Raw genomic sequence first — 16,785 nt, 5'->3', positions numbered from 1 at the left:
TGCACTCATCTATAGCAGTGTTGACAAAAGTGAATTCTACACAATATCACACACACATCACTCAGACACCGGTTTCATGTCTGTTAGATGTGCTCATCTACAATACTTATCAAACATTATCCAGTCAGATGATAAATATACATTTAGTAATAGTCTTCAAGAAGTATATATGGTTTATGTAAATGCTCTATTGATTCGTGTACTTAATGGAGCTCCCCTGTTAGTTTTGCATTATAAAACATGTTTACAGCAAAATCACAAATATGCTATATTACTGTATGTAGGTCACAGACAGGGTTTAGATAAAGCCTGTGAAACCTGGGGATAGCCTCTATAGACCTTTTGCTTAAATGTTGCTTACTTTACGCCTTAGTTTTAATAAATAATTAACTCCAAAAACAATAACACCGTATAAAAATGACTTATACACTTCAATTTAAATAATTATTTCCGGAAAAAAATATTCTCACCGTTGTCTCTCACAGCAAGCCGTCATATTCGTCTTCTTTCAAGATTAACGGTTGTTGGTATCCAGTTTATTGGTGCATTACAGCTTGCGGTGGACATCCAACCCCGCCCACATCCAAGTGTGACGTCAGACGCCACGCCTATGCCATACGTAAAAATACGTCATCGGGTGATGCCAGGTGACAACTCATGTGTTGTGCGCATGTGCAAAAATGGCGGAAGTATGTTTTTTTTTTTTTTTTTTTTTTTTATTAACATTTTGTCAAAGTACAATTTTAAGACGTAAACAAAATTGAATCAATTTTATCGGAAGTATATTGTTTCGGGGATCAAATTAAATAATGTTATCTTTCGTTTTACTAATACAGGTTAAATAACTTGTATTAAATAAATTTAAATAGTACAAATTAAACCTAGGCCACATCTCTAATGTATGGAAGTAAATTCATCCAAACAGCCGGTAAAACGCCTGCATTGGTTGATTATACTTAGGTAAATTAATATAATATTTATACCTTCCGCTGTTCGATTATGTAAATGACAAATTCACATATTTTATGATCGATTGTAACATACCTTAGACAATATGAAAGTTAAGTAGACAATTTTGTTTAAGGCATTTTTATTTATCTAATTCTCTAAAAATATGTTTCACTTATAAGGTAGGAATGTTAGTGATCATATCACTATTTTAAGGATAAATATGGGTGTTATGCAATAACTGGAATCCTCCCCTCTTTGCTTTTTTTTAAATGTGTTTATTTTTCAAATTTCTTTCATTTTAAATAAAAAAAAAATGTTGCTGAAATTGGCAAATTTATATACTTCATTTGGTTTTAAGTATTTTTGTTTTCCTTTTAATTATATACAAGAACAATTATGATCTACACACTAATATTTTTTATAGCATGGAAAAAAAAAATGTATCACCTCGCAAAAAAGAGCAACTACATTTGCATGATAGGATTGACGGTTCTCTATATAGACTAAGCTACACATACATAGGCTTAAGTCATTGGTTGCTTTGATAGATTATGTAAGTAACATGGCATTGACTTTTGGGCCTTTTTCCATCAACACAAATATATATAAAAATGTGTCCAAGTCCTACGGATGCATAAAGATCAATAAAAAGACATCCCTTGGGTATTGTTATATTTATTTCACAAAACAATAATATTCAACAATGTAGAGTAAATAAATTATTATAAATTAAATAACTCCCAGAAACATTTTATTGACTTTCAGCCCCTGTTCATCAACACATTTTAATAAGAACGTTTCCATATCCTCACGATTGTCAAAGACAAACACACAGGCATCCCTTGCTTTCTCAGTCTCTCTTTTCAGGTAGTCTTTGATTATATTAGACTGTTTTTCTTCGTCCATCTGGAGAAATTCAGGCTCTGTCACCTCTCCATGGAACAGCTCACAGTGGCTCTGAACCCAGCACCATGCTACACCAATGTCCCTTATGAACTTCCTCTTCAGTTCCTCTTCGATCTTCTGTTGAAAGTAAAAAATAAACTGTGTTTGTGGGGTAAATCTAAAATTACTATAATTATTTTCACAAAAAAAAAAAATGTTTTTACCTCATCACTGTCATCTTGACCCATCACAGTTTCCGTACTAGCTGGCTGTTTGGTGATGGTGGACTCTGACAACCTAAAGACAGACTCAAAGGTTAGGTAAATGGACCATTTGTAGAGCATCTTTTTAGTATTTCCAACCACTCAAAGCATTCAACACATTTCTAAACATTCAACATTGTGGCCTCTCCAAAGTTTTGCTACTGCAGTGCCTAACATTCTAGGAGGAAACATTTAGTGTGTCTGGGTAGTTTGAATGCAGAAGAATCAATTTCATTTCATTAACCAGTTGTGTGTACCTTGGATGGGACATGTTTTGCAAGAGCAAACTACACCACCACCTTCGGAGCTGAGGGATGTCATCCTAACAGATAAAACCCAAAATAAAAAACTGAGAATGCATTTGAAAAAACTTCTGGAAAAAATAAATAAATAAAAAAGGAAAACCTTCCAAAAGAAAATTTGAGGTCATCACCTGGCTAAAGTCAAATGTCCAGTCCAGGGCCATATAGAGTGCATACTGAAACAGACAACAAATACCATTGAGAAAATTCAAATATTGAAATTAACTGACACCAATTTACTGTAACGTACAGATAACACTAGACCGTATTCATCTAAATACTGCATGTAAACTAAACTAAACTTCTGCCATCCCCATAACTGCTCAGAATCTGTAATTCACTGCTTACCATCAGCATGAACAGACCACAATCCAGTCCCTCTCTCTGGGTTGGAATATTCTATCAAATATTTAAATGTATAATTATTTTTTTTTTTTTTATACATAAAACTACAGAACAAGGACTGAAAAAAAAAACTGATGATTGCATTCTCGTACCTTGGTTATAATGATCTTCCACGGGCCATTCATTTTAAGATGAAGTAACCTGTAGAAAAAAAATTAACAAAAGTGTAGAGTGTACACAGCAAGTTACAAAACACACATAGATAAATAACAACAATATTCTCATCACTTTAGTGGTTCCCAAGAAACTACAGTTCATCTTGTTGTTCTTTGAGATTCACATACATATTTAGATTATACAACATACATATACATGCATATATGATTTAAAAACACAAAAACCAATCATTATCTAAAGACATGCTCTCACCATACCTCCATGGTCCACTGCATGACTTATGTGGTTCTCTAGAAGGTGAAGTGTAAAAGATAACTTCTCTTCAGTGGTGAAACTGCAGCAGGGACATTCAAACCCCCCCATCACGGCAGAACTGTTCTGGATCAGGTTTGGACTGCAGAGGTGTAGGATCCTGTAAAACATGATAAATATTATGTGTATATAGAAGGATACAAAGATTTGCCATGAACAGAGACATAGTAAGACATAGTGAATTGTGTGGTTGCTCAAACAAGTTATTGTGCAAGAGTTGTCAGTGTATATCATTAAATATATTCCATGTGTTTTGCATGGGGCCAGGGGAGTACATGTATGTGAGAGAGGTGAAGTGTGAGTGTGTGTGTGTGTGTGTGAGAGAGATCAGTATTATGTGTCAGGGATATAAAAAAAAAAACATGAAGGATTAATCAATGCACATACATTTTATCAGGATACAGTTAGGAGCATTATAGACATTATGAAAGTAAACACAGCAGTGTTGGTAGCCTTATAACGTGCCTGTGTGCTATCGTTTCACTTCATGTCTAACAAAATATTCATTGATAATTTAATGTGTACATTTTACCATTTTAACTATTAACGTTAAGCAGAGACATACAGTGAGTGTGACAAACACTTTTGGGCTAAAAACCGAATTTTTCATTACTTACAGCCATGGCAGATAACTTCTTCCTCTTCTGGGCAACTGGCAAATACAGATAACAACAACTTCTTCTTCTTTCTGGCGATCGCAAAACAATATTTCCTTCTTTTACCGATTAAAAACGTCACAAACTTCTTCAGTTCAGTCTTCTCGACGCTTCTTCCTGTTTGAAATTTAATGAGAACGTGACGTAGACGGATATAGGCGCGGTTTATGATGGCACATCCGGGTGGGCAGGGTTGGATATGTGACGTCTTTGGATGTGGGCGGGGTATCTGACGTCACGCTTGGATGTGGGCGGGGTTGGATGTCCACCGCAGGCTGCAGCGAGCCCTACTTGACTAAAACGTACACATCTCTCACATTGTCCCCTAACATTAATAGCCTATCTACACACGCATCGTGCATCAAATCCTGCCTAAAACCCCCTCCTCCCTTAAAACATAATCTTTTTTTTTTTTTTTTTTTTTTTTTTTATTAACAAATTGCACAGGGGATACAGTATCAAACACAAAAAAATAAAAAATAAAATAAAAAATAATACAATACATTCAGAGTAAAGCAAGGCAGTAGATAAGGGATAGTCTACAAAAAAATAAAATTAACAATTCACAAGAGATTCATAGACATTACAAATACAAAAGATGAATAAATTAAATAAAAATAAATAACATAGGGAATACACAAATAAATAATAAATCTTCAGAAATTCAGGAAGTAACTTATAATGAAACCATAATTTCTTTAAGCAACAAAGAAGTTTTAGCAGCTTTCTTATTAGCTGATAAACAAAGAGAGTCATAAAATAATTTTAAATCAACACAAAAAAGTTTAAAATTGGGCTTCGAAAAAGTTACTTTACACTTATGAAGATGAAACTCGCCACATAAAGTGAGCAATTTTAATCTGTCACCCATCTCCTTTGACCCGGTGTCCCAAATCAAAAACAGCACCTTCACAACCTCAAATATAAAGAGTTTGTAATGAGCAGAAAATATAAGCCAGGCTACTTTTTTCCAGAATTCTTTTGCATAATCACATTCAAAAAACAGATGTGGTAATGTTTCAATATTAGAATTACAGAATGTGCAGTGAGAAGATATGTCGAACTTAAATTTAGAAAGGAGAGAGTTACAGGGATAGTAATTATGTCGAATTTTAAAGTGAAGTTCTTTCCACTTGTTAGGTAACAGAAACTTATTAATGCCAGTCCATATATTAATTGTAGAAAGAGAAGGATAATTCAATTTCCATTTGAAAAAAGCTTTGGGATGACAGCTAAACTTCCTAATAAGACATTTTCTAATCCAAAAGTTATTACATTTGCCATTGGAAAGCTCCAAACCTCCAATAGACAATTGGGGCTTTTCACAAACGGATACTCTGTAGCTACAGAATGACCTCACCATATGCAAAAGTTTAGGGGAAATAGAATTAGCAACCAAGTTATAAACTTTAGGTGATGAATCTACTCCAAAAAGATTGATAAATTCATTGTAGGAGTAAAAGCTACCATCCTTATTCAATAAATCCAAAATATAAATAACACCTTTGTCAACCCAGTCCTTAATAAAGATAGATTTTTTTCCACGCAGCACATTCTGATTGTTCCATATAATACTCCTATGAGGGGAAATATTGTGGCAAAAGGCAAGTTTACAGGCCTCCAAGGCTTGCTTATGAAAATTAGCAAGCTTGAGCGGAAGTTTGTTGCATTTAAAATCGCAAGACAATAAAAAATTCAACCCTCCACATTTTTCAAAGATAAATTTAGGAATGTGAAACCATAACAAATTAGAATCAGCATTCAGGCAACGTTTAATCCAGCCGATCTTGAAAACCTGATTGAGAGTACTGAAGTCCAAAGCATTCACACCTCCCTCCAAAGTATATCTTATCAGAGTCTTTCTTTTAACATACTCGGTTTTATTTTTCCACAAGAATTTAAACAGTATAGAGTCAATAGATGAGCAAGTTTTCGGGTTGACGTATAAGGTCAAAGCTGGGTAAACAATCCTAGAAATGCCTTCAGCTTTAGCTATCAGAACACGACCATAGATCGTTACATTTCTTTGTAGCCAGCAATTGAAGACATTCTTCAGTTTTTTTGTCCGTTGTGAAAAATTATCTAAAATTCTATCTTCGGGTGATTTACTTATTAAAATGCCTAAATATCTAACAGAACTTTTGACCTCAATACCTTCTATATGATGTTTTTCAAGACTGTGAATAGGTATAATTTTGCTTTTATTTTGATTAACTGTGAGACCAGAAGCATTAGAAAAGGTTTTCAAAGCTTCCAAAATAACAGGAACCTGTTTCTCATCTCTTAAAAACAGACAGGTGTCATCCGCCAGTTGACTAATTAGAGAAGTGTGTTCAGCTACAACAATACCCTGAACATCTACACAGCGAGTAATAAAAATATTAAGAAACTCTGTGACTAATAAAAACAAAAATGGTGAAAAAGGACACCCTTGTCTGATGCCCCTGCTAATTGTAAACCGGGGAGAAACACCATTCACCAATCATACATTGCTGTTAATATTCTAGTAAAAAGTCTGAACTATTCTAATGAAGGAAGATTCAAACATAAACTCATGCTCGACCGTGTCAAAGGCCTTATAAAAGTCTAAAAATAAAATGATTGCACCATCATTGATCAATTCATTATAATCTAACATATCTAAAACAAGCCGAATGTTATTTGCTATATGCCTACCTTTCATAAAGCCAGACTGGGAAACTGAGACAATTTCTTCTAAACATGGTTTCAGTCTATTTGCATAAAGGGAAGCTAATAATTTATAATCAGAATTAAGTAAAGTAATTGGTCGCCAATTATCTAAATATGAGGAATCTTTGTTAGGCTTTGGGATTAAAGTGATCAAGCCCTGCTTCATGGATTCAGTCATTTCTGTCAAAGATTTAGTAATGTACGCAGCTTGAATTGATCGTTCATGTTATCAGTGAATTAATAATATTGATAAACATTAATATTAAAAACTACTGGAAACAGAACATTAGTCATTCAAGAAAAATACTGGATGAATTTCACTTTTTTATTGTTAATTAATATTATAAAATAATAATAATATTAAACCAATGATGTATGCATTTAGGCTGAAGTACTTACATATTTAAGGGTGAAGACAAATATATTATACCATGTTAAACAAATCCTTCTGTTTGTTTTTTGTTTTTTTACTATATGTAGATATTTAATTTTATTAATAACTTATTTCAGCTTTAGTCGTTGAGTAGTAATGATGATGATTTGCCCAGTAGGTGGCGCTGCTTTCCTTCTCTTAACATTCAAGTGTCAGTCTGTTGGATAGTGTGTGTGTGTGTGTGTGTGTGTGTGTGTGTGTGAGAGAGAGAGAGGGTGAGAATGTGTTTCTTGTCTCTTTTTGATTTTTTTTTAAATTTAAAACCTTGAAAAATATTTTTTGCTTGACTTGCACTTTACCTGTTCTAATCTATTTTCCCCTTCCTTTTCAGTTTCTTGCACATTATTTGATTTCTTTATTGTCTGGACTAGATGGAAAACGATAATAATCACCCAAGTTGATGCTATAATAATTTCTCCAATAATGTGCCAAATTATAAATCCACTAAGTGACATATTATTAAGTGCTACTCTCTTTCAAAGGTCAATAACTCAGTTTACTGATGCTGTCCTCCTCACTTTGCATGATTTTATGGTTAGTTTTATTGTATTATGTTGTATAATATTCATAAATGTGTATTTATTTATTATTATTATTGCTATTGTTTAATCATATTGTTTTGCAGCAAGATTTTTCATACAGATTAGATGAACAGTGTTTATTAAATTGCATTTTAACTTTTTAATGAACTTTTTCTTGTGCTGATTTTCAAATATCAAAAGAAATGAAAGTCATTTCTGAATTTCTCTCCTCTCCTCCAGACACTCTGACAGCAGAATCAGAGAAATATGAATCCAATCTTTCTTTCCTGCAGCGGGATGCATTTGTTCAGTCAAGTAGGATCAATCTAATGCATACGTTTAATATAATAGTCACATCATGCGCCGCTTCATTGTTATTGTTCTCAGAACACTTCATTTGGGTCAGATGACTGAGAGTGTGTGTGTGTGTGTGTGTGTGTGTGTGTGTGTGTCATTATCAGTCCTGCATGTGATTCCAAATGGACTGATGTCAATTAATATATCTGCCCTCATCTCTCTGCTATTCTCGTTCCATAAGGTTTATGATCTTTTCTCATTTCTTGTCTCTGATGTTTCCTCAGTCTCTCTCTTCACACGTCTTCCTCTCAGTGTGACTCTCTCTCTCTCTCCCTCTCTCTCTCTCTCTCTCTCTCTCTCTCTCACACACACACACACACACACACACACAAAATCGCCTCTCAGGTGTTTGACGCCGATGTCTAGACGACTGATTACAACAGCAAATAAGAGACAGACAGACACGATAACACACACACACACACACACACACACACACACACACACATATATATATAAATAATGTTACAGATATATATATATACATATATATATATAGAGAGAGAGAGAGAGATCTGTTTACCCCATAAATATCTGTAAATAATTATCTAAATGTATATAAATATATAAACAACTGTAATAAATGTAATATATGACCTATATCTCCCTATATCAAGAGTGATTGTTACCTGTAAGGCAATATATTATGCATATTACGTTTAATATAACATGCATTTTTATATATGAAAACATATGGAAAATGGAAATGTGATATATGCACATGTATAACATATGAATATGGGTTTCATAAACAGTTAACCTTCGGTCCAGAGCTGCGTGTTCATCTCAGTAACGCTGAGCTCTTCTGCTCTATTTCTGGATCAAACAGATGAAGACCGAGAGGAAACTGTTGCACAACAGAGTTTTGCTTTTTAACATCATGTGAGCGTCCAGCTGTATGAATCATCGCTTCCAAAGGTCTCAGACAGATTATGACATCAGAGACCAGAGATCACACACACACACACACACACACACACACTCCTGCGGCCCATAATGCCACTCTGATACTACAGACTCAAGGTTTTGTATGTTTCAGTCACTGTTATCTGATGCATTTGCTGTTTCACTATTGCTATATTGTGTGTGTGTTAGAGAGAGTCTGCAAAAACAAAAGTCTAAAATTGTGAGATAAATGTCACAATTACCTTTTTTATTTCTTTATTCTGTGTCGGAACTTGCATAATTTAGACTATATGGAATAGTTGAAGTGTTGATTTAGACATTGGCAGGAGAGACACTATGCCCTTCTCAAACCGTAGATTACGGTGCTAGCAACACTAAGGTCATGGGTTCGATTCCCAGGGAATGCATGAACTAATCAGTTTGAATGCAATGTATGTCACCTTGGATAAAAGCATTTGCATAAATCTCAATGTTATTTCATGACAGACTACATCATTATTGTGCTCAGTGTGGCATTACATATCTGTGCAGAATAATGACATTAATATTAGTTTGGAGCATTGGTTTTAGTTTAGTTTAAGTTAATTTACTGGGGGGTTTTTTGTTTGTTTTTTGTTAAGTTGAATGAAATATATTTAAATCTATGTACAAGCATTTACCATGAAACAATATGAATTAAAGGAATAATTTAACCAAAAATGAAAATGTGCTCAACCTGAGTTCATCTGAGATCAGGATGAGTTTGTTTCTTCATCAGGTTTGGAGAAATGTAGCACTGCATCAGTGTCTCATCAATGGATGCTCTGCAGTGAATGGGTGCCGTCAGAATGAGAGTCTGATAAAAACATCACAATAATCCACAGCACTCCAGTCCATCAGTGAACATCTGGAGAAGACAAAAGATGAAACACATCCAGCATTAAGATGATTTTAACTCAAACACATAGAGTCTATAATCCATAATAACACTTCCTCCAGTGAAAAAGTGTTCTGGTCTGAATCAGGAGAGAAATCTGCACAGAACAAGCAGCGTTTAAACTCATATTTTGACTCATATTTTAGCTAAAAGCACAATGGGTGAGCAGTGAGCACATTCTCATTTTAACTGAACTATTCCTTAAATAGCAAGAGAAATTGTGTTTTCGACCTGAGGACGGCGCTTACTCTCTCAAATGTCCAGAGATGAGTCAGAAACACTGCAGCACTCACATTGAACATATGAATCATGTTTATATTTCACAACACAACGTATTTTAAGCACACTATGTTTAGAAATGTCAAGTGAATAATTGATGATTGTCTTTAAAACTACTTTGAGTCTGTCTGTAATCCCCTTGGTACTGTTTGTCCACGTAAAAACCCTCATTCACCCAAGTTTGACTTGGATTGGCTCATGCAATCTTTTATTGCAGAAAAAGGAACATACATATATATATATATATATATATATATATATATATATATATAAATATAAACAAATAAGAAACAAAATAGCATGGCTTACATTAAATTTTAACAAATAAAGATATTACACAGTACCAGGGGACTGAAAATTGTATCATAGCCTATTTTAAACATGTCACAGACTTTTTGTTTTATCAGTCTTATTGAAGAAATATAAAAGTCAAAATCAGAACAAAACAAATTTAACATAGGAGATTAATTAAGATTTTTTGTTTACGTATGTGAAATTTTTCAAAAAATGTGAATCACATTTTATAAAAGAAGATAAATAACAACTTATGTTCTCCCAAAGAGATTTAACCTGATTGCAATGATAGAATAAATGAAGTAAAGTTTCTTCCTCAACTTGAACTTTTTACTCAGAATACACATAGGTTAGAGAGATAAAAAAATAAGCAATTTGGGAGTTCATTGGTTAAACATACGAAATGCAAAATATTTCAGGCAAACCATGCTTTCTTCCAGTGAATGCTGTCAAAAAAGGGGATGTATATACTGAATAATATAACATTCACTTTATATATCAACTGTAAAAAATTTTTTTCAAGAAGACAAACTCCATCCAATAAAAGTTTGGGCAAAATCGTTTCCCTCTCATTAAAGCAAAAGTATGTTTTAAATAAATGCACATAGCTTGTAGACAAACTTCTGAGAACAGAGCTGGCTTTAAATCTGTCTTTAAATAAATCCAAAACAAAAACCTCTGTCATACCAGTTGTCAATAAAAATAAACTTTCCACGGATTAAATAAACCACATGAATTATTCCAAAGAATTTATTTGTGGGAAGAAAAGATAACAGTTTCCAAGCATGTTTTGGAAATGAAAATTACTTTGGCTCATGCACTCTGTGAGAGGGCCAAGTCTGGCAGTGACGTCATTCTGTCTGACTCGAAGCCCCGCCCCTCGCGCTAACCCCCGCCCCCCGCCGGTTCCCAGCCAACTTGCACTTGAATGAGGTGCGCGCCGCAGACGGCTGGAATTGGAAAGTAGTACAAACCGTTTGGGAATAACACCGGGAATACTGGAGCACAGCGGCCAGAGAGCGGGACGGGGGTGGGGGGACGGAGGCCAAAGGAAAGCCGCTTCTGGAAGAAAGAAGCGTCGCTGAGGGAAGAAGAAACGCCTGCGTCAATGTTTTTATTCGACAGCGCGCCGTGAAGCGACCGCGTCCGTCCGTTTTCCGCGAGATCTCCTCAAAGTTCAGCTTCATGGGTCTGATGAACGGAACCACCGACACCCAAACCAATGTCTCCTGTACCTGTAACTGCAAGAGATCCACTTCATTCCAGAGCATGGCGATCAGTGAGTACCGGAGCGTTTTCTCTTTGACGTTCTTCACTAACGTTAAACGATTCGAGTCGCGGCGCTGATTTGAATCGCCTTTCGCGGTTCTTTTTTTTAACGGACGTTATATATACAATCCCGCGATATATTTATGTAGTTGTCTTTTTTTGGCCATTTAGACTAGTTATTTGTTGGGTGATGTATTGGATAAACTCCTGTGAAAGTTTTGACGCGGACTAGTTTAAGTTTAGGTCGTGTAAGGATCCGTTCAGTAGGTGAAGCGGTCGGTGACAGAGCCTCGATCATTAGCGCACAGAATACAGAATAACAACAATACACCGTATGAGTCAAATTATACATTTTTATTTTATTTAAAAAATCATTAGGATGTTCAGTGTAAAGATCATGTTCGAAGATATTTTGTACATTTAATATATCAAAACTTCATTTTTGATTAGTAATATGCATTGCTAAAAACTTCATTTGAACAACTTTAAAGATGGTTTTCTCAATATTTAGATTTTTTTGCATCCTCATCTCAAATATTGTCCGATCCTAACAAAGCTTATTTATTCAGCTTTAAGATGATCCATAAATCTCAACTTCAAAAAAACGACCCTTATGACTGGTTTTGTGCTCAAGGGTCACATTTCTGTTTAAAACGGAATAAGAGTTAGTTTTCAGCGAGTTAAAGGAACAGTACACCCAAAAATGAGAATCGTGTCATCTTTTAAAATGATCTGTTAAACGCGAAAGATATTTTGAAGAACACCCAGTTTCTGTTCCCCATTGACTAGTTTCTCCTGTTATTATAAAACTATCAGTAACTGTTTGGTTCATTCTTCAAAACATCTTCAACAGAAGAAGGTCATTCTTAAGGTTTGGAAAAACAAGAGTGTGAGTAAATGGTGATAAAATGTTCATTTTTAAATGAACCATCCCTTGGTTTTAATTGAAAGTCTCAAAACAATAGAAACCATCACAGTATTTGGTTATAATGGGACGTGCATTGGTTTTAATGGAAACTGCTATGGGTTTCTACTGGTCAGCTTCTGGTGGCTTGTTAAAACCCATAGATCCTAATGGAATATATCCCAAAACACATCTCCGAAAACCATTTTTAAATGCTTTAAAGTTGGTTTGTAATGTTTATAATGGAAACTGATGTTTTCAGTTTCCTCTCAGTGATATGCCCATAATAATATTATTTCAGGTTTTCTTAAGCATGCGGTTCTGAAGCGTTCTGATGTCCTCGGGCCGGTCTGTGCATCAGACGGATGTGTGTGTGACGTTCTGTCCGCTCTGAAATCCTCCGCTGGGAGTTACCCGACTAATGCTTCGTTTGCAGTGACTCGTGTATTGTTCAGACAGCTGCCCGTGTCGTCCAGCAGACTCACTCATTCATGGAATTCTCTCTGATTAACCGTCTTGCAAAATCTGTCTGCAGTTTGCAAATAATCTTTTGTAAAGGAAAAGCTGAACAAATAACAAGGTGAAATCAGCAAGAACTGGCTGTCATGGGAAAAGAACTTGCTGTGCAGTCTTTGCTTTGTCATAAATAATGTTCCTTGCAATTGCAGCTCCTTGAAAACCTCTCTATCTCTGTTTTCAGACGTTGTCTTGCCCTTGTTTGTCTAGACAGACTCTCAGTCATATGCCTGACCTGATGATTTTCTCTGGAAATGAAAGCAACACTCCCAAAAATGTCCAGTTTATCAAGTGTGTCAGCGGTTTAATGGAGTTTGTTCTGAAGCACGTGAACTCCTCGGGACTTCTTGTTTCTCGAGTGGAGGATTTGAAAAGCTAGTTTTGATTTTGTATATATATATATATATATATATTTATATATTTTAAATGCAGGCTTGGTGAACAGAGGAGACTTCTTTAAAAAACTAAAAATCTTACGTTTTAAAAACTTTTGACTGGTACAACCTCTTTTTTATTATTTCTAAATTGGTTTTGGCTTATTTTTGTGTTTGCATCACCTTGATTGTTTTCTGTAGATCCCGCCTCCTCATACGATTGGTCGATTGTGTAGAATGCCTGCACGTTATTGGTCAAACTACTTTTCATTCATTACCTTCCGCAAGTATGAAAACAAAGCCAAACCCTGGATACTTCAGACAATTCAGAAATCCAAGGGGGAATAAAAGGATGTGTGGTCTCCCTACGTTCTCTCCCATCCTGTTTAAAGACCACAAGCGAAGCAGATTGAATGTGAAGTGGCTTGAAGCTCAGAGCTGCTCTTTCTTTCTTGTTTTGTGGGATGGAAGCCTGTTTGTTTCTGTTCCTGGCTGTTCTAATCAAGTCGACTCATGGAACAGACTTCAAGTGCTCGGCTCTTTTCATCACAAGCTGAAACAGAAAGTGAATTCATGATCCACAGATACACGTCTGCATACGTGATCGCTGAAGCCAGGAGAGATTGAGTGATAGACGTGTGTCAGCTTCGGTCAAATATGACTATCACTCAATCTCTCCTGGCGTCTGTGAACATGAAGAGTTCAATATGTTTAGTAATATGTTTTTTCATTATTTTAAGTCAGTAATAATTACAGTACAATTAACCAAAAAAAAAAAAATTTAAATAAAACCAATTTCATCTAAATATTTTAAGATAATATAATTTACATTGAAATGACTTGTTATATAAATAAAATGTGAAGGCAGCAACTGAGCTTACATTTTTTAAGTTAAAGTAGGTGGATTCTTTTTACATTGTATGTAAAATAACTCTGTGTATCTGTGTATATATATATATAATCTTTAAGTATTTGATTACATTTTAACAACCAAGCATTCATGCAGCTTTTACCATTTAATAATACATTTTATTTAGTAGTTTTTTCTATATACAGTAAAAGGGCATTTATGCGATATATCATGTTGTTATTTCTTTCTTTTGATTTGAGGACATTTTAGGTCTGGTGTTGCATTTTCTTCTCCGTCTGTGAGATAAGTGTGTGTCAGGATGAGTGTGAACGGTTAGCGAGAAACACAAATGAGACGTCGTGAGCGTGACACAGACCACTGCAGATGAGATCAGCTCCTCTCTTACCAGAAACACTCTTCGTCTGAAGTGGCTGCTGTGTTTGGGACGGAGGCCGGACCAGATTGTCCCTTCGGGGAAGAAGCTTGTTTTTTCCTCCTGACAGGATATTAAAGCTAGCCGTTTCCTCTGATCCTTTGTGTCTGTGACTCTCTAGGGTTTGCCGGTAGCTGCTAGACATTGTGGGTAGATCTGGCAACCCAACATGTGAACAATTTGTTCATTATAATGAGATCATTTGGATTTTGCAGACACAGATCAGCTGAAGACACACCACAGAAAAATGTCTCTGGAAAACTGCAACAGTTTCTCAAACCATCTAATAGTCTTCATTTGTTCCTGATAATGACGCATCTAGAGAGCAGCATCTGTTTGTACAGGTATATGAAATTAAATGGAAAGTTCATCCAAAAATTGAAGTTTGGTTATTGCGTAACCTCATGGGTGAATGAAGGTGTAATAAAAAGTCATTTTGAAGCGTTTACCCCAGTTTAAGTTCTCTTTCAAAGACTTTCAAGCGCTTTAGGTTTCATCAAAAATATCATACTTTGTGTTTTGAAGACGAACAGAAGTCATGAAGATCTCTAAACCATGAGAGAAATTAAACCTTTAATAATTACATTTCACATTATTTGCTACACAATAAAAAATAAAAAAAATCCAATTGCGATTTTTTTCGTTTTTCTGAAAAAAAATTGTGATTGCTATTTAAAATATCTTTTAAAAAATCACACATTTGCTTTGCTTGTTTGGATGGCTGCAAATTTGGCCAAAATTATGTGATTATTTATCAGTATGGCTATAATTGTAATAATGATCCTTTTTTTATTATTATTACTATTAAATATAAAAATTTCTTTTATCAACATTTCACTGTAAAATTAAAAAATAAAATAATTATTTAAGAAAAATAATATAGTAATTTTTATGTCACAACTGTAAAATTACAATATTAATATTAATGGCTGTTTTTATTATTATTTTATTTTAATGGAAAATTACAGGATCCCTTAAAGCATATCTTTTGTTCTTCTCATTGAATATGTGAATATGGTTTTGTGATTGGATAAAAAGCTATATTGCAGTTTTGGTTTGGTTTTGATTAGTCCTGTCAAACGATTAATTGCATTTCAAAATAAAAGTGTTTATATAAATACACACACATGCATGTGTATATATATCTTAGACAAAGATGTTATGTTTATATACGAAATATATTTATAAATAATATACATTATTTTGATATAACTATATGCATGTAAATATTTTCAAAATATATAAATGCATGTGTGTGGATTTATATATCCATAATATCCACAGTATGTACACATATAGGTTTATTTTGGGTGTGATTAATCGTTTGACAGCACTAGTTTGGATTAATAATCATGCACTAACTGAGTTCCAGTAGTTTTTCTCAGAGTTTGGTGACTCTCTGTTGATATTGGGTTTGTCATCATGTCTTTGTTTTGGGTCGACGCTCAGCGAATTATCCGTCCTTGACCTCGTGACACGTCTGTGTCTCTGATACAATTCGGCCGCCGAGGAAACACTGCTGTGTTGTGCTCTTCACAGCACAGGAACAGGAAACAGCTGCGCTACATAAGAACTGTCCCGTTCACCAACAGTGTGTTCTAGAGTTCCTCACAAACCTCATCATATGACTTCAGAGGAACAGAAACTACACTGCCACCCCCAAAAGTTTGGAATAGTTTAGATGTTTTGGAATTTTTAGAAATGTTTTGTAGTCACCGCCAGAGCGGCATTTATTTGGTACAGTGAAAATATAAGATGACTATAATTTACAATAAATGTTGAAATTTGTATAGGCTTGTGTGCATCAATTAAAGCAGCACATTAATATAATACGGTGATTAAAATGACCTGTGTATTTAAATGGTTTTAATACATACCTGTCAGCCAATCAGAATCCAGTATGGTATACAACGATATATTCAAATAGAAAACACTGTTTTAAATTGTAATAATATTTCACAGATTTTACTGTATTTTTTTATTTTTATTTTGGTGAGCAGAAGAGACTTCGCTTAACACTTAAATGCAATCTCAGTTAAAGCAGCTTCAGGGTTGCCAGATTTGTGGTTTTCCCTTCATCAGACATTATTAGTAGAGCATCTTCTATCTAATAATCGTGAAGAGCTTCTGATAAAAATAAAGTATCAGCTC

At 34.6% G+C, this 16,785-nt stretch overlaps 1 protein-coding gene across 1 annotated transcript in view; it reads left to right on the top strand.

Moving 5' to 3' along the window:
• Nucleotides 1–11,275: 11,275 nt before the first annotated feature.
• LOC132160671 (protein TMEPAI-like) overlaps nucleotides 11,276–16,785 on the top strand; it is a 21,607-nt gene continuing 16,097 nt past the window's right edge. Inside the window, exon 1 of the mRNA XM_059570305.1 lies at nucleotides 11,276–11,567. Coding sequence (XP_059426288.1) covers nucleotides 11,474–11,567 — 94 coding nt within the window. The 5' untranslated portion in view covers nucleotides 11,276–11,473. The remainder of the gene's footprint in view (nucleotides 11,568–16,785) is intronic.

This window comes from Carassius carassius, chromosome 17, assembly GCF_963082965.1.
Source record: "Carassius carassius chromosome 17, fCarCar2.1, whole genome shotgun sequence".
Taxonomy (NCBI): Eukaryota; Metazoa; Chordata; class Actinopteri; order Cypriniformes; family Cyprinidae; genus Carassius; species Carassius carassius.
The sequence above is the reverse complement of the archived record's forward strand: the minus strand, read 5'-3'. Positions and strand labels throughout refer to the sequence as shown.